At 38.6% G+C, this 19,388-nt stretch overlaps 1 protein-coding gene across 1 annotated transcript in view; it reads right to left on the bottom strand.

Annotated features, from left to right (window-relative positions):
- The window catches only part of GLRA3 (glycine receptor alpha 3), a gene marked incomplete at both ends in the record, with an annotated part of 84,418 nt that extends 74,271 nt beyond the window's left edge, over positions 1-10,147 (bottom strand). Inside the window, one exon of the mRNA XM_084286362.1 lies at positions 10,077-10,147. Coding sequence (XP_084142488.1) covers positions 10,077-10,147 — 71 coding nt within the window. The remainder of the gene's footprint in view (positions 1-10,076) is intronic.
- Between the last annotated feature and the right edge of the window lie 9,241 nt (positions 10,148-19,388).

Below are 19,388 nucleotides of genomic sequence, written 5' to 3'. Positions count from 1 at the left end.
CATCCAAGTGCCGTAGCAGGTCGCCAAACATTTCTTCATGGATAGTGAGGGCCACATTCTGCTCCCCATCCCCTTCCACCAGTTCAGGGTAATGGGTACCTAGAGAGCAACTGGTTTTGCTGCATAAGACTGAGGCAAAGAAGGCATTAAGCACTTCCACCTTCTCCTCATCTTTCGTAACTAAGTTCCCCCCCACATCCAGTAAAGTCTGGAGATTCTCCTTAGTCCTCCATTTTGCATTAATGTATTTGTAAAAACATTTTTTTGTTGTCTTTGACGGCAGTCGCCAGATTGAGCTCCAGATGAGCTTTGGCCTTTCTAATTTTGTCCCTGCATTTCCTCACAAGATCCTTGTTCTCCTGAGTGGCCCGCCCTCTTTTCCAAAGATTGCAAACCCTCTTTTTCCTGCTAAGCTCAAGCCACAACTCTCTGTTCGGACAGGCCAGTCTTCTTCCCCTCCGGCTCGTCTTTGGGCACGTGGGGACAGACCGCTCCTGCACCATTAAGATTTCCTTCTTGAACAGCACCCAGCCTTCCTGGACTTCTCTGCCCTTCAGAACCGCCTCCCAAGGGACTCTACCAACCAGTGTCCTGAACAGTTCAAAGTCGGCCCTCCAGAAGTCCAATACAGCGGTTTTCCTGGTCCCCTTCCTGGTTTCTCCAAGAATGGGGAACTCTACCATTTCATGGTCACTCTGCCCAAGACAGTTTCCAGCCACCACATCTCCCACCAGTCCTTCTCTGTTTGTGAAGAGAAAGTCTAGAGGAGCACCTCCCCTGGTAGGCTCACTAACCAGCTGCGTCAGGAAGCTATCTTCCACGCTCTCCAGAAACCTCCTAGACTGCTTTCTCTGGGCTGTGTTGTGCTTCCAGGATATATCTGGGAAGTTGAAGTCCCCCATGAGAACAAGTGCTGACGATTTCACAACTTTTGTCAGCTGCCTGTAGAACTCCTCATCAATCTCCTCATCCTGGTTTGGCAGACCCCCACCAGGATGCTTGCCTTGTTGGCCTTCCTGCTGATCCTAACCCATAGGGACTCAAACTTATCATTTCCAGCCTCAAGTTCCGTGAAATTGAAACTCTCTCTGATATAGAGAGCCACACCACCATCCCTTCCATGCTGCCTGTCCCTTTTGAAGAGCCTATAGCCAGACATTGCAGCACTCCAGTCATGAGAGTGGTCCCACCAATTTTCCATGAGGGCAACCAAGTTGTAGCCTGCCTGCCACACGATGGCTTCCAGCTCCTCCTGTTTGTTACCCATGCTGCGTGCATTACTGTAGATGCACTTCAGTTGGGTCATTGCCTTCTCTCCCAGCCTTGCCATTGTTACCCCCCCCGGCACAGCTCTAACAAGCCTTGTTTCAGCCCTGTCCCCCTTCTTACCTAGTTTAAAGCCCTCTCAATGAGCCCCGCCAGCTCCTGGCCCAGGATCCATTTTCCCCTTAGAGATAGGGACCTGTCTGCGGCCATCAGGCTGGGTGCCGAGTAAAGTGCCCCATTGTCAAAAAAAAAAAAATAAAAATAAAAAAATAATAATAGTAATAAAAAAAATCTGTGCTGGCACCAGCCTCTGAGCCACGTCTTTATCAGGTGGGCTTTCCGTGTCCTCTCTGTACCCCTCCCTGCCACCATAGGGATGAACGAAAACACCACCTGTGCTCCTGCTCCATCCACTAACCGTCCCAGTCCCCTAAAGTCCCATTTGATGGTCTTCAGGCTTCTCTCTTCAATGTCATTACTGCCAGCCTGGACTATTAAAAGAGGATAATAGTCAGAGGAGCAAACCAGGTTGGGAAGCTTTCTGGCAATGTCCCTGACCCTGGCCCCAGGGAGGCAGCAGACTTCCCTATGGGTAGCGTCAGGCTGACAAATAGGTCCCTCTGTTCCCCTGAGAAGGGAGTCGCCCACAACAATCACCCTTCTTTCTGTCCTGGTGGAGGCAGTCCTGAGGCATGGAGTTGACTTCCTCGCCCTAGGCATCCTCCTGGGAAGACTTTCTACCTCTTCCTCAGCTACCTGTCACTCAAGCTCCAGGGCCTGGGAAGGTGGGGCTGGTGGGGGAGGACATTGCCTGTGATGTCGAGAAGGGACCTGTCTCCATTCCTCCTCAACTCCTAGGTCCCCTGCCTCTGCGTGACAGCAACAGGGCAGGGGGTCCACCCCCATTTGGGGTGTCTCACCCTGGGGCCTGTCCTCCAGGCCGCGCAGGGAGTTGCTCCACCAGTCTTTCTCGTGCTCACACTCTCTGATATCCCTCAACCTCTCGACTTCCTCCTTGAGTTCTGCCACGAGGCGGACCAGGTCATCCAACTGCTCACACCTCACGCACACAGTCTCTTTGCCCCCCGCAGGTGGTAGCAACAGGCTCAGGCACTCCCTGCACCCAGAGACCTGAATTGCCACAGTTTTGAGCAGGCAGTCGGTCTGGGTGTGTACAGATTTCCTGGAGAGCACACTGTGCCTGGTGTACACCATTGCAGCTGAGCTAGCGGTAGACCGCCGTTAGAGGAGGTGTTTGTATGGGCGGGGGGGAGCGCTCTGCCCTGCCTGCTCGCCCTGCCTGCGCGAACTGCCGCGCTGACTGCCGCGCCTCTGCCTTCTGCCGCGCCACGCCCTGTTTGCCCGTCCGGGTCGCCGCGCTCCTGGTCGCTCGCGGTCCCTAGGGGCAGTTTATGAACGGCCGGGGAGGGGGCGCTGCTGGCTATGCCTCGTTCTCGCCTCGTTCACCCCTCTCACGAGGGTTGCCGGGTCCTGGCGGCTCCCTCGAGTGGGCTCGAGCCGGAAAAATTAGCGCTGCCTGTCCGATCCCCCGCTCCGCTGCAGAACGCGTCTGCCCCGGAGCCGATACATGCATTTTCTTACACAGAAAGTGCTGTTTTAAATTCCCCTTACATACATGATTTGTCTTTGCTATACTAGTATTGTTTATGCCATGTATCCCTTTATTGTCATGTCAATTTTCCTAGCTTCATTTAAACAAATTGAAATATTCTGGATAAAGATAAAATAATGACCAGATATGCTTTGGTTTTTATTATGTGCAAGACACTTCATTTCTTGAAAGAATAACCACTGTTGAAAAGGATGAAAAAGGCCATTACTTAAAATACACTTGTGTTCATGTTGATTATAGATGAGAATTCGAGTACCCTTGCATTCACCTCTGTGCAGGAACAGCAAAAATAATTGAAAACCTAGGTAAGTTTTTAAAATACATTTGCACAGTGATAGAATTTTTTGGATAAGTTTTAAAGGTAAAATTTTAACCCATATATTGAGAAACTGGGTGTAAATAGCTCCTTTAATTCCACTTCTCTGTTGTACTGTACCTTTTGTAATCATATATTACTGTCTCAAGTGGGTGCATTTTGTATTCATTTTGTGTAGTAAAAAAATGTAATATCATTTTCAAAACAACAGAGAATCTGTCTTCAATGTGTAAGAGCTGAACATAAACAGAACTTCTGATCAATATGCACTTAAAAAAAAAAAAAAGTTAAAAAAAAAAAAGTTTGATTTTGCGTAAAGCATTCTCTCTTCCAGGTGAAGCAATGAAATAAAACCAAAAAACATAGACTTCACCCCACTAACTGTTCCTCTCCACTCCCCACAAAAACAAACAAACAAACAAACAAAAAAGTCTTTTAAGTCTTTTTCTTTTAAGTCTTTTATGTTTTATGGGATGTAATCGAGATGGGATGTTGAAATTTACTTACTTTGATTTTAGTTCTAAAATTGCTAAATGCATCTGACCTGATAGCACCAGGGAAAACATTGCTCAGAACCACATCTCTTCGTGGAGGCATTATATAAATACTTAGACACAGAATTAACATATATCTTAAAATACTGCAGTTACTAATAATTTAGCTGTGCAAAGTCTGTGCTTTACTTTACATGACTACTGTTGAAGTGAACCACTGCGCACCCTGATCTTGTAAAAACTGTGCAACGGGCTAACACAGCGATGCAGCCCAATGAGTACCCTGTTGGGCTAATACACTGAGGGTAGCACTACTCTTGGGACACTATTACAGTGTCCTAGCTACCTTCCTTAAATCAGTATTCAGTGATTAGAAGGTTGTCAAAGAGCTTTCATGTTGGTTCTATGGCTTTACATGATGCCAGCGTATTCTCATGTAATACTGGTGGATTAGGATGGGATTTTTTATGGGCAGTCTTTCTAGGATCTGAAGTTATAGAGGTATTATATTATATGTTACTTGTTTTGTATATGTTGTATATAGCATATGTTATATAGAGATTTGCTTTGTATAAGTATCTATTCATATAGCTAGATAAGGAGAGCTCACAAAACAAGTGTTTTTTTGTTTGTTTGTTTGTTTGTTTGTTTTTTCTTTCCTAAAAGGCAGTTAAAATAGTTTTGCTTCAAAGAAGCATGGTAAGTCACAAATGATTTCATAATTTTTATTTTTGCCCTCAAAACTTTTTAAAAAACAACAACCTACTGTCGCCAGCAAGTTTCCACTTTGTGACATTTGTTTTTACTCATCTAGTAGGACACCCTTAGCCAGCAGATATGTTGCTAACAAAACTGGAAGTTCATTGAAGTGGACCAAGTATTTCTCTTGAATAATGTTGGAGCAACTTATGAAAGAGCTGACTGGAAGAGTGACAACAAAATATATCCTTTTATTCTTTTATAACCACGTGCTATTTTTGTACTTTTTTTCCTTTCTTCTTTCTACTATCACTATTTAGCATTTATATTGACACAGCACCTGAAGACATCAGTTAGGAAGGATCCTAATGCTTCTGAAGCCACAAAGAGTAATAGGATATATTCACTGCTGGGGAAAAAAAAAAAAAAAGTACAGTCTCAAATATTTTTGCCTTCTTTTCTCTTCATGTTATTGAAGACTCTTCTTCCTAATGTTCTTCTCATTCTCATGCTTTGGTACTGCATTCTTGTTACACAGTTTCTGTCTGTGTCTTTTCATGTTTCTTGAGATGATCCCTTTTTGCTGTTAGCTGATACTTGTCCTCAAGAAGGTGCCTTTTACTCAATCTGTTCACAATACCTATATATCAGTGACAGTAAAAAGACTTTAGTTTCTGTCTGTTTTTACTGATTCTTCCAATAAACATCATAAAGATCTGTAGGAAAAGCAGATGCAAAAAGAAGATGCAATACCACACAGAAGGGTTCTTCATTGCTCATTATTTGAGAAAAGCTGATTTACTGGAATCATTCCCTACAGGTATTATTACATAACAGTCAGTAAGGTAATTCGAAGCTTGTATTCTAAATCTGTTAAAATAAGAAGCTCTAATCTTATAAAAAATTTCATTTTATCTAATTGTCACACTAGGATAGCTGGACAAGACTAATTTGGTGGAGGAGCTATTACATTTTTCATCACAGAGAAGCACAACAGTCATCTCAAAATATTTCTGTCTTTCAGTTGTTGTTAGCATCATTTGGCTAGCAATGAACTAGGAGAGGCTGAAAAGTAAGAAAATGTCACTAGTACAATAAGAACTGAAAGACTCGTTCTTAATTGAAACTGCTTTGTTATTCAATTTTATTTTCTTATAGCTTATTGTATTATAACTCAAAGCTCTGTGCATTATTTCTTTCTCAATGTTATTAACATGGTAGTCATTTAGGAAAATAATTGTTTTCTTATAGAAATAAAGAATAGATAGTAAAACTGCTGATCAAATTCATACTAGTAATAAAACTCATATTTGGTTCAAAGAGATTTCAGTGTTTTCACTGGTATATTTGAAATATGAGAGAATTTGATTTCTGTAGTCTTGCTCCCCCTCAAAAAAGCCCTTTTTTTTCGTCCTATTTTTTGGAAAGTACAGTGCCTGGTTATGGGTACATCTTTCAAGGGAACCCCAGTGTTCTCTTTCTGACATTTTATAAGGGCCCTGAGCACATTTCCTTGATCCCAGGGGCCTGGCTGGGCTCAGTGCCAGCTCTAATAGTGCAGCAGCCCAGTTTTGAAGCAGAGCTGTTTGACAAAAGCTGTGCGAAATCTCAGCAGGGGTTCACCCCCTTCTCTCAGAAGCTGTTTATTTCTCTCCTCCTTCTCCTTCTCCTTCTCCTTCTCCTTCTCCTTCTCCTTCTCCTTCTCCTTCTCCTTCTCCTTCTCCTTCTCCTTCTTGTCCTTCTCCTTCTTCTTTCTCCTCTTCTTTTCCTTTTCCTTTTCCTTTCTCTCTCTCTCTCTTTTTTTTTTCTTTTTTTTTTTTCCCTTTCCTTTTTTCCCCATCTGGAATGCTGGAGAGTAGCTGTTGTCTCTGCCTGAGCTACAGTGCAGGTGCACCTGCACCCAGCCTTGTACCTTCCTAATTCTGGTCCTTAACCTGATCTAGTGACCTGACTTTCCGCCTTGACCTCAAACCTACCACATTATTATGGACTTGGCTCAGCAATCTGAACTTTTTTTTGGACAGGATTTACTCTCTTCTAGTTCTAGGTTGTGTGGGACTGCAAGCCTTGTTAGTAGAATTCTACTCCTGCCTGCCTTCTAGTGAGTCTGAATTCCCAGATCACTTTCCCTTTCTCTGTCTGCTCCCTGACACACATCAGGTCTTTTTCATTAGGATCTGGAGTCTGTTTACTGATTCATCCCACAGAAACTTTTCAAATTGAGTCAGGGCTGCTAAGGAAAATATTGTGCCTCAGTGCCCTTGGCTTGAATTACTACATTTTTGTTCACCCACTATTTTATTGACATTCTGATTTTATCAAAGACTTTTATTTCTTGAACAGTATTGTAGATATAATCCTTGACATCTTAATAAGCCGCTGAAGTCTCATCAGAACACCTGGAAAACTTTATTTTCAAATATGTTTGTTATGACAACACAAATTTAATGATTTTTAGCTGTTGTTTCTTTCTCTTTCATTACTTGTATCGGAGGAACTGATGCTGGCTTAACAGAAATTGACTTTTGGATCTTAAAGCTACTAATCTGAAATCGATTTGTAATGCAATGCAAAAATAATTTCAAAATCAGTTAACTGTGTTGTGAGCGCAGACATACCCCAGAGTTAGAGAATGGAGATTTTTTATTTATTTTTTTTGTCCCCACAAGAATATGGCGTCTAAGTACAATTAGCTGTCTGCTTTCTTCCAATATAAGGCCAATGGGGCAACGAACAGAACAAGGAAAGAAGCAATAATTTAATCATAGGATGATTCTTGGTCTTTGTTAACATTGTCACCTAAAAATATCCTAAAGAGACAATCTATTCTGCATTTCCATAGTGCTATGGACCTTTCCTATGTGCTTTCCCCAAACATAGGTCTATATAACAAAATGCATACACTATTCTCTTTAAGTAGAAAACAAATTCTCTGGCAAATCCCTGACAAAGTAATTCTAAGAGAGTTGTATTGGTTCCCATGCAAGTTTGAGAGCTGTCATAAAATTGTTTGACTCACAGATATGATCTTTATCATAAATGATTCAGAAATACTATCCTTCTGTAAATCTACAAACATGATCTTGCTTTTGGCATGACCTCTTGGAATCCAAGCAAATAGAGAGGAATTTACGTTACCAGCATATTACTTTAAAGAAAACTCAGAGGAATATTCTGTCTTTGAGATAATGATGACATCAAACTCTAGCTTGGAAATGTTTTTTTTTTCTTTCTTTCTTTATTTTTTTTTTCTTGTTTGGTAGTGAATTAGTTATTTTTCAGGCTCATTTCCCCCCCCCCCCCAGGTTTTTACCCATTAATATAGTCAGTGGCAGTCATGAATATATAATATATATTATAGTGTGTATATATATACACTATATATAAATGTCGTATATTTATACAGTAGTATATTGTATAGTATATATATGTAGCATATATATATATATTATAGTCGCAGTCATTAATATATAATATTTTTTAATTTGAGGTCTGATGACCAGTTCTCAATACAACAAGTTCTCCCAGTTCTCAAATACAACACTGAAAACATAATGGACTACTATGTCCTTAAATGCTTGTTTTTCCTGTGCAAAATATATTATTGTATTATCAATAAATATTTTATTAATCTAAGACAATATTATGAAATATTACTAGTGATGTTTTCTCTTCAGTGTCTTTCAGAAATCAAATTAATGACTAGATCTTACAATGGCCAGTATACATTTTGTTTCAGTCATTTCAATTTGAAAAACCTTTAAATATGGGATGGAAATTAAGTATTTAAAAAAAAAAAAAAAAAAAAAAAAGGAAAATCAATTGCAGTTTTCTCTTGTGAAGCATGTAAAACCTTGCTCACTAAATAGAATGCCCTTAATTTTGTAACCTATATTGATAAGAAACCTTTTTGTTTTCATTTGACCTATACTGAAAATAAAGCTAAACAACTATAGTTGTTTATGCTCACAGGCATAGTATTTAGACAATCACTTTAGTCAGCCTCATGGCTGTTGGACAAGAAAGTTTTTCCTCTAAGGTTTTATCAGTCTTCTTACACAGCTTTGAGTGCTTGTTAATGAAGGGGAGGGAAGTTTCAATGTTGCACAGTATTAGAGAAGATATATTGTTTTGTTTTGATTTTTTCTACAGTGTTTAAACAAGTTAAAAACTTAAGACCAGGTTGTTTCCAGAAATTGCTGGCATGTTCGTCTTTTCACTGAGGATATTAAATAGGTGCTAAGGCTGGGAGCTTGAGTCTTACAGGGAGTGGAATCAGTGTCCTACTGTTCCCTGTCCCCTTTACTCTGATGTAAATCACAAGGCTTAAGTTGGAAGAGAACTGGAAATAATGGCTCCAAGAAGCTTGGGAATCCTGCAGCTTTTAATGTTTAATGATTTTCTTTTTTTTTTTTTTGTACACTTTTTCCATTTCAAAGCAAGCTGTCTTGGGCATGGAAGATACTCCTATGGGTCTCAATGAACTCACTCAGCTTTCTTGGGTTGTCCTTCAGACCACCAGCAGTCTCTATATTGTGATATATTCCAAGCAGCTTTCTGAGGTCTTTCTCAGACACTATATGCAAGATAGCTCTACAGCTTTGCACAGAGTAACCATGGTCATTTTGAGAAAATGATAATTGAAGAGCAGCAGGTTATCATAGTACAACAGGTTTTATCAACATTGATCAAAATTTGAATTTATGCAAAATAAGATGCTTGTATACATTTTGAAACAAACGTTAGTCCAGAATTATCTGAGGTGAAATACCTGTATACCTTCTAAAACTTTTACACTTTTTTTCCCTTGAAAAAAAAAAAAAAAAAAGAAAAGAAAAGAAAAGAAAAGAAAAGAAAAGAAAAGAAAAGAAAAGAAAAGAAAAGAAAAGAAAAGAAAAGAAAAGAAAAGAAAAGAAAAGAAAAGAAAAGAAAAGAAAAGAAAAGAAAAGAAAAGAAAAGAAAAGAAAAGAAAGCTTTTATTATTAACTGAACAATTAAGGATTTTTAGGATTAAGGATTAATCATTCAATAGTAGGATGGGATGGATGGGATTTAAATAATATACCAAAGAGAAATATATGCTATAAGTACATTAAAATAAAGTTATAATATCACATTATTGCTCATCTTGCATACACCACACAAGGGTTTGGTCATCTACACTTAACATAAAATATTTGGTGCAATTGGAGAATTTAAACTGTCATATACATGCATTTACTCTTTCCACACGAAGTTGATTAATCTCATACCATGTGACCTAGATTCTTAAAATCTCTATCTTTTGGCACAATTACAATAAAAACATATTAGAAACTGTTTACATTACACATGTAGATACAAAACAGATCATTAATCTAACTTCAAAAAGAAATAAAAGATTTGCTTTGAACCTGTGAGCACCCGTAAGGTGCACAGGTGATAACATTCCCAGATCAAAAAGCAGGTGAGCAGGTATCATCCAGCCCTCCATTCCCCGGACGCGACCCCATATTCAAGGCGATGCAGTGTTACGAAGTCATTCGCGAGGCGCGGACCGCACGCGTGCGGTGTCTGTGCCCAGAGCCCTGCTGCCGAGGGACGGCAGCGACCGCGGCGGCTCATTCCCCGCGCGAGGAGAACGGACGGCGGGCAGGCACAGCGCCCTGCCCTCGGAAAACCACCTCACCTGAGCAGAACCGCGGCTTCCCACAGGTAAAACCCAGAGACGACCGCGCGGAGGTACCGCGCCCGGATCATGCTGCCGGAGGAGGCGCTCGGCATCGGCTCAGCACCCTGGAGAGCTCCGGCGGCTCCACGCCCGCCGCCCGCCTACCGCCCGCCGGGCCCCGCCGCCCCTCATGGCAGCCGGGCGGGACGGAGCCTAATCCCCGCCGCGGCGGCGGGCGGCGGCCGGAGCCCACCTCCCCACCCGCCTGCCCCCGGCTCCTGCCAGCAGCCGGCACCCCGCCGCCGGCCGCATCCCGGGCGCGGGGGGCGCCACGGATCCTGCAGCGGCGGCGGTGGTGGTGGTGGTGGCGGCGGGGGGGCGGGTGCGGAGGGCAGGGCGGGGGGCGGCCCTCGCCCCCTCTCTGCAGAGCGACGCAGCTCCCCGCAGCGGGAGCACGGGGGGATGGCGGCGGGCAGGGGGCTGCCCCCGCTGGGGCAGATGGCCCCGCCGCGGGAGAGAGAGACAGGGGGAACCCAAAGAGGTGGAGGGCTCTGGAGGTTCGGGGCTGGGTGGTGGCGTGCGTCTTCTGAGGAAAGGGAGGGGACGAAGGATCTCTGTTTCAGTCTCTTTTTGCAAGTATGGTGCCGATGGACGCGGGAAGAGTATCCTCTTCTATTCCACTTGTTACGTTAGAAAAGGGAGATGATCTAGTAACATAAAACAGACCAACAGGCACACCCAAACCGAGAAAGTCTGAACATCCCACTGGAGAGGAGAGTGGAAGGGATCTGGGAGGGAATGGGGGAAAGAACGTTGCAAGAGGGGGACAGGAAAGTTAATCCTAGGGAAAAAGGGGGAGGACCATAGCATGAGTAAGTTTACAAGTACAGGTGGAAAGTGAAGTGGTTACAGTTATTGTTAGAGAAACCAAAAAGAAAAGTTCACTGAAGTAAGGAGGTGCTTGCGTTAGAAAAGGGTAAGGATTTATGAGCTGGTATTGAGAACTTCTGTGTGAGAAAATCTGTCCAGAAAAGAAGATGAAAGATGTGTGAAGAAGAGTTATATCTGAACTGGGACAGATGAGGAAAATATGCCTGAGACTGTGGAATGGGAACACTCTCTGTGAGCCTAAAAGACAATGTTTTTTAATGAGGAGCCTTTGAACAGCATGTCTGGGAGAATCAATGGAAGGAGAAATCTGGGAACAGTTTAGGGATGGCTCTCTGCATATGTGAAATGTATCTGCCTGGGCATATCCTCCTCTCTGTCTGCCTAAGTATAATATACTGGCTTGCTTTTTCCTGTAGTCACTGATTGGTATTAGACAGCAGCTGATGTCCTGCAGCCCCACTACTTGCACAGATTCATAGGTGACCATATTACTATCTCAGGCCAGAGTCTTATTTAAACTATTAAAAAGCCACAGGAAGCTCAGGGGCTGAAGAAAGAGGGAGAATGTGGGGAAAAACAAACAAACAAAAGCTAAAGGTCATCAGGAAGAAGAAGCGGAATAAAATAAACTGAAATTTGACAGAAGTACAAGCTAGAAGTACAATAAACTCATTTCAGAAGATAGAAAGACAGGGTGAAGTGTAGAAAAAAAATTTAACACAGAATATATATCTAAAAAGAAGGTCACCTTGTAGACGAGATGAAATAAAGCATAAGAAACGGGTGGTTGAGGGGTTTTTTTTATTTCTAAGAACAGACTGTGTGCTAGAAATAGGGAATTGCAAGCTCCACCTCCTGGAATATTGCCTTTTTTTTTTTTTTTTTTTTTTCCCCCTTCAAAAAAATCCCACCTGTAGCTTTTGTCTGTGTTCTTTGTCTGTCTTAATTTATATTTTCTATTTTCCCTATATCATTATTTTTCAAGTCTCTTCTTCAAGGTTGTTCCAGCAGGCATCCATCACTAAATAACTCTTACCTCCTTTTAGATCCGGTTTCGCTTTCTTTGTTGATACCTACCAAACGTATGGCTAAAGAATATTCTAGAACATCACTAATCTATTTCCTCTGTTCCCTGAGTTTTTTTTTGTTGTTGTTGTTTTTGTTTTGTTTTGTTTTGTTTTTTAGGTAATGATTCCATACTCTTTGCATTCAGTACTCTTAAGTTTCTCTGTCCATTTTGCAAAAAAAAAATTATCTTTTTCTTCTTGTTCTTACCCTTACCTGGGATGACAACAATAAGCATGAAAAGAACCTGTTCACACCCTTAACTGAAAACACAGTTAACACAGAACAACACCTAAGAATGCCTCTATTTGCTCAAGGACAGTCTGTCAAAGCAAGTGCTCTACTGAATTAGTGTAGAGTACTTCCTTTGTATGTTCAGAACTGTTGATTCTTATCTTTCTCCTTTAATAAGCATTTCATGGGACTGCTTCTGAAGGCACCGTTGTGTATTGTGTACTTCAACAGTGATTTGGTCTTGCATTTCAATCATTTGCATTAAAGCAAGAGAGATTTTCTTACAATGTTAGTAGTACCACTAGCATGGATTCTCCAGTTCACCAACAAGAATTTTTTTTATTATTTTTAATTATAAATATATGCTGTACTTTGGATATGCTGAGTTCAAACTTCCTGAAATCTCTGTGGGAAAAAAGACATACACTTGCTTGTGCTTTACATAGCAACTACTCTGTTGAATCATTTTGTTCTGATAAATACAAATACTGTTTTCAAGCTTTTGAAAATTATGACATAAGTAGTGACGAATACTAAAATACTCTTCTATATGAATTCAAACAGTTCTCCATGAGAGTTCCAGTTCAACAAAGCACTATTGACTTTAATGAGATTAGAAGCATAGAAGTGTACTTAGTATTTAATCACAAGCTTTGATAAAATATTCTCTAATTGCTTTAAGTATTTTAACTCACTGTTGTTTTAATTACCATCTCTTTATCCTTGCCATATTACTACTGGAAAAATTTACCTACTTACTTACCTACTTTACTTACTAACAGTAGGTAAAACTGAAAAAATGGCTATGTCCAATATTTAGAAGACTTTTAAGGTATCTCTTGATACTTCTGTTAGGTATATATCATATACCTTATATACCTGGATAAAAACATTTTAAGATATTGCTCTTAGTTCACAACATGATAGCTGGTATGTATTTATATACTATGTAAATATTTATGTATTTATGTAATTATTTATGTATTATGTAATTACGTAATTTATGTTTGGTAGTACTAGAAGTTAATCAAAATACGTTCCTTACAAATGGAAAACACTAGTATGTCAAAATAAAAAGTTTTCACCGAAATGTGTTAGTTTATGATGACCTCTAATTCTCCTTACAGACAGCAAGATATATAACTATTCTTTCTCTGTATTTAGGTACGTTTTAAAGTAAACCATTTATATTTATAAACTTGAGGTATATTCAGAAAGGATACCCTGGAAGTCAGAGATGCTTTAAGGTTGCTGGATAGAAATGATCCTGATGTGGATCGTACCAGTAGGCTTGTATTGCTGTTGTTGTTTATTATTATTATTTTATTTTCCCCAGAGATGGGAATACTTGAAAAACTTTGTGTATTTGCAGTTAGCAAGACATAAACACAGAGCTTTGTAGAATCTCTCACTCTAATAACATTCAACTGAATGCAAGATCATGCAGCTACTCAACATTAATCATACAGAGAAGCCAATGTGCAGCTATAGACTGCACATTGGGGTTCAGTATTTCAGTATTTTTTCATTTTTTACAGAATGTACTTTTTTTGGTGTGACAGAGTCCTTGTGGAATATTAAGACAAAATAATAGTAGCACTAGTCATCAGAAATTATTATTATTATGTTAGTGTGCCCGTTCCTGGAACATGTTAAGATTTGATATATTTAAATAATCATTTTATAAGGAGGCTGCTGACAAATTTGAAAGTTTTCTGAAAAGAGCTAAAAGAACATTACATTTTGGAATATATTTCTCAAGTAAGATTAAAGCAGTTTACCCTGTTAAAGCCAGACACATTTAGAAGCATCTTTTTACACCTACATAATGGAAAAAGATTGTGAGGTGAAGGTAATTCTTTAAATGAAAAAAGTTAGCAAGGCTGGAACCTGATACAAGATAAATTCAGATTATTATTATTTTTTTAACACTACCTTGGAGGAATGAGAAGATTGAGACAACTAAAAAGGAAGCAGAACTGGTCACCATTTAAAATCTTTTAATGTAGGTCAACCATAAGTTCTGGGTTTGATCCAGAAGCCACTGGGTAATATTTGATGAGCGTTGTGATTCAGAAGTTCAACCCAAATGATGGTTCAAGTTTTAAAACATGAATTTATAAAATCAAAATGTCTTGTCACGATATATTGAACTACAAATTTAAAGGTATTTAAGTTCTTATGAAAGCAATACACTGACTTTACAAACACTGTACCAGCTTCCAACCTGGCAACATTGAAATGTAAAAAGGAGTAAAATCTCATGTATGTAGCCTTTACCACATTTGTATTGCCAGTTTGTACATTCCAGCATTTTAAGAGGGTGTTATAATGGGATATGACATCACTGTAGTTTTAGATCCTGGTTTTACTGAGACATGTTTGATTATGTTAATTAATCTGGTTTTCTCAGTACACAGGATTCCCTGGGATGTAACTCATTCAAGTGTGAAACCCTAGAGGCTTTGACCTATTATTAAACACAAAACTACAAATAGAATAGTTTTTTGTTGTTGTTGTTGTTTATTTATTTATTTGTTTGTTTTCTGCTTAGCAGAATCCTAAAATAGAAAGGCCAGCTTTAAACTTTCAGAATAACAGTCACTAAAAATAAGAAAAAATGTAGTTGTTTGGTGTACAAGCAACAGAAGACATAGCAACATATTCTAGTATCTGAAAATGAAATAAAGAGTCTGAATAGGTGCATTTGCCAGTTTTCTCTGCAAGAAATTTGCTTGTGCTTACCACAAGGTTGGAACATAACACTCTTCAAAATGTATTAGCTCAAAACCCAGTCTTGGGGTAACATTTTAGTTACCAGAAGATAGATTTTTTTAGTCTAGTTTGACTAACTGTTGGCTGTTGCATTTAACTTCAGGATATGTACAAAGTAATTTTTGTTACCTCATGGTTAATTAAATAATTATATTAAATAAACTAAGTAAATAAAGCTAAATTCAGATATTTTTTCTTAAGCACCTTCTTCCTAAACCTTAATTCTCTGGTGCAGGTGGAGTTCCCTGGTCCCAGTAGCAACTGATGTTCTGTCCATTATGCTCTTCAGATCTGTGATAAACAGAAAGATATGAGATAAGAGAATCTAATCTCGAGGGGGATTACAGTAGTAACAGAAATCAAAATGTAGATCAATTTTATTTTATTCTCACTGCTAGAGCTCATCCACTATGAATAAGTGGTATATTTTAGGGTAATAATGTATCACATGTATATATCAAGTATATATACAGCAGAATTTGGAAAATTAACATGGGGAGAACAGATTGGGAGCTGCAAGCAAAAACTGGTCTTATAAATAGCGTGTATATATATAAAAATACTACTCTGAAATTGTCTAATAGCTAAATACATTATTATTGAATATTAGTCATGATTACAACGTGTGCATAGGTACTCGCTGTATATGAAGACAACTAAGCAAGGATATAAATAGAATGTGAATTTGTACTCCATTAGTAGGCACCACTGAAAAGAAATATTGAGGTGCAGCTGATATATTTATATTTGCCATAGTGTCTTGACTGCCTTGGAGCAAAATCTGCTCTTTTCCTTATGTGCCTATAAACACAGAATTTCTGTTAGATTATGAGAGTCAATCAAAACTTAGTATTTTCTCTTTATTAAAAAAAAATATAGAGAGAGAAAAAAATAAAATAAAATAAACAGTAACCTGTACAAGAGGCAGAAATGTCTGTGAACCCTTGTGCCCAGAGTCCTGTCAAAATCAGGATGATTTTCAAACTAATTTCATACTCTGTTATTAGCCCCATTTATTAATTAAGGCTTCATTCCATTAAACACAGTGTTTAGCTCAAAGCAAGTGAGCTGTTCTGCTTTAATCAGCGGCCTTATGAGTATTTTGGTGGCTCAAGCCTCAGGGGAGACAGTTCCTGCTAGGTAGTGAGTGCTCCTTTTTTTCTAGGTAATTTACTCCTTGTGATCATAGCAGGATGATGCTTAAATATCCAGGGATATGGGCCTGGCATTTTCCCAGAGTGAAAAAGGAATTGTGTCCCAGTTTCTTCCATTTTTGAGTGCTGTAAATTTTTTGCAAATTGCACTGTATAAATTAATTCGAATTAATTTTGATGCTACATATATGATTGCTCGCATGTGCAAAAGAGTGTGTCTTGGGTGCATCTTAATAATACAGCTGAAAATGTCTGTGGGTCTCAGAATGAGCAAAATTATCACCACAACACCTTAGTGCTTTATAACTGAGGCTGTATTGATTTTTGTGCTTAAAAGCATGGATTAGATATGACATTTTCAAAATCTACTGGTCTTAGACTATCTTTGTCTCTATCGGAGTATTTTAAATTGAAGTTTGAAAAAAAACTCTCCAAATAAGCATGCCTCAGTGCCCACAGATAAACACAGCAAAGTCATATGTGAAATTACAGGAATCAAACCTGGGACCCCAGATTTTCTCATCTGCCATACTTTATAACAGTTTTCTCATTTATCTTGGAGAGTATGCAGATTTTGCAGCATGTTCTGGAAACTAGCAAACACAGTTAGGGAGAGAGTGTATCCTAAAGACATAGTCCAAAGTGGAAAATCTTCCACTACCTGTTTGCTCTCTCTTGGATCTGTGCTGTGCTTAGCTCCAGTTTTTCTACTGACTGTATCTGCAACATCTAGCAGATGGGCAGAGACATTTCATAAATCTATTAAGAAAATTATGAATTATACATGCTGTCAACAACTCATTGAATTCCTGTATGACTTAAATAATTTGCAGATTAATTAATTATGATGATCCAACATATTAATTGATTCCAACATATAAGACCACAGATAGCTTAGTTTGGTAATAAGACGTTATTTTATAAACACTGCTGTTCAAAACTTTTTCAGAGTTTTGACTGAAAACAACTTTTGTCTACTTTTTCTCAAGTAGCTAGTCCCAAACACGTTTTAACACCTACTGGCCTATTTCTGCTAATTGATTTGCTGGAAAATACACTTTTATTGAAATAAGTAATGTTATATTATTAAATATAATATTGTTTGTATTTATATTAATTTTTGTATGGAATGAGTTGTTGACAATATGTTTTGACTTGTTTATATCAGCTTGGACCACAGGATCATTTGTACTGAAGTGTAATTTTCCATCTCTCTGACCATACCTCTTTCCAACCTACCCAAGAATCCTGCACTTGGAAGATCATTCAAGAATTACAAAAAAATAAACATTATTACTGAACCTAAAGAAACAGAATAACAGAAGAAAATAGAATTGTACCTTATAGTACTCTGCAATAACTGATCTATTAGCCATTTCCACTTGGACAGAATGTGAATTATAATAATTTGGAAAAATGGTCTTAGTATGTAAAGTGATGCTTTATGCAGAGAATGTATTGCTATAACACATCCTAATGTACTAACACATCGCCATATATATTGCTACAACACATCCTAAGGCACTTTCTACAGTAAGTGCCTTAATACCTTAGAACTTTGGAAAATGTGTTCATCTTTTTGAGGTAAATCGTGAACTGTATCTCCATTAAAATTACTGTTTTTTTTTTACTAAGGAACTTTGGAGTACCACTGAGATCTTTTTCAGGTCATGCATCTCATCAATGCATGTCCCTCAAAATTGCTATAGAATGAACATGGAAAAAAGTACCTGAAAGAAAACTGGGCTTAAGACCCAGTTTCACCTTGTAAGTTCCTCAACCTTTGTAAAGCTAGCCTTTAATCCCATAATTCATTAGATTGTCATAAACCATAAAATACATCATAGCTGACAGGATTTTGAGTATGTTCAAGTTTGAAGTCAGAGATAAATACTTTCAGTTTAGTGATCCTTAATAATTTTTTTTTTTTTTTTTCTAAAGTAAACTATCATCTGGACTTTAAACTTCATAATCTCTATTATCGTACAAAGATTTGTGTTTCCAATGTTACTCAATGTCAGAAAAAAACATACAAACAAACAAAAAAGATATAGTCTGCTATTTTTAAAACAATGATTAATAATTCCTTATGTTGGGACTTGTTCCAGTTGGCTGATGGAATGATTCAGAGATGAAAGTGCACCTCAACAATGTTCAGAGGAAAAGGTGCAACTCAGAAGGAACAAAATCAATACATGTCAGCAAAATCTAGTTTTTATAGAAAGGCAACAGTTGTACTTGATGTGAATCTGCAGTTGTTAAGGAGAAGGATTTAAAGAATCAAAGCCAATTGTGCATGATATTTCAAAACTACAAAAGTAATAATAAGTAACTTTGCATAAAACATTCTCACCAAGCCTTGGGTGTTGAAGATAAAGGATTGTAACAGTATTAACAAAAGATTACAATTTTGTCATTATGAAATAAATGTTTTACAGTTAGCAGCTTTCTTTGTAGCTGTGGTTTTAGTAGTCTTATAGTAGCATAATTCACTGTTGGAATTTGTTGTTATATATTATTATTATTTATTAATTTTATTATTACTTAATGTGATAAATACATTCAAAGTGCTGGAAAAGTAACACAGCATTGAAATGTCAATGATAAGCCATGGCTATCTTATCCTATTTTATCTTACTTCATGTTTATCCTAGCTTCCACTCAACTATTTTCATACAGAATGCTTTCTTTGAATGGGAATTGGGCTTTTGAATTTGAATAGGCTTGACTTTGAATGGGAAGCCACTGGGACAGAGAGGAGAATTTCCCTATGAAGCTTGCAGTCAAAACGGTCCAAGCAGAAATAAGCCAAAAGATTTTGATATGATTCTGCATGACGCATTGTTACTTGAGCCAGCTTCAAATAATTTGGCAAGAACAACATACCATTGCAGTGCTCTGCCCTGACCTAATTAATCATGTGGGAAGGTAGTGGGAAGGGAGCAGGATATACACCTGCTTGCACAGTGCTAATTCCTCTACTTAATGAGATCCTGTGTGTACTGTGAACCTGAATGTAGGTCTGGAAGTTCACTTCTGAAACATTATGCTTAGTCCACAGCTGTTTTGGGCAATCACACCATGTGAAGTGATCCACAGTTAGACAAATATAAGTTCTATTGTAAAATTTTCTAACCCTTTTTCTGTTGCTGCTCTAAGAGGGGGTAGTATCTCATTGCTTTGACAATAAGTTTTGTGTTTTTTTTTCTAG

This window comes from Netta rufina (genome assembly GCF_964035555.1).
Source record: "Netta rufina genome assembly, chromosome: 4".
NCBI lineage: Eukaryota > Metazoa > Chordata > Aves > Anseriformes > Anatidae > Netta > Netta rufina.
Note: the sequence above shows the minus strand (reverse complement) of the source record. Positions and strands in the feature narration are given on the sequence as shown.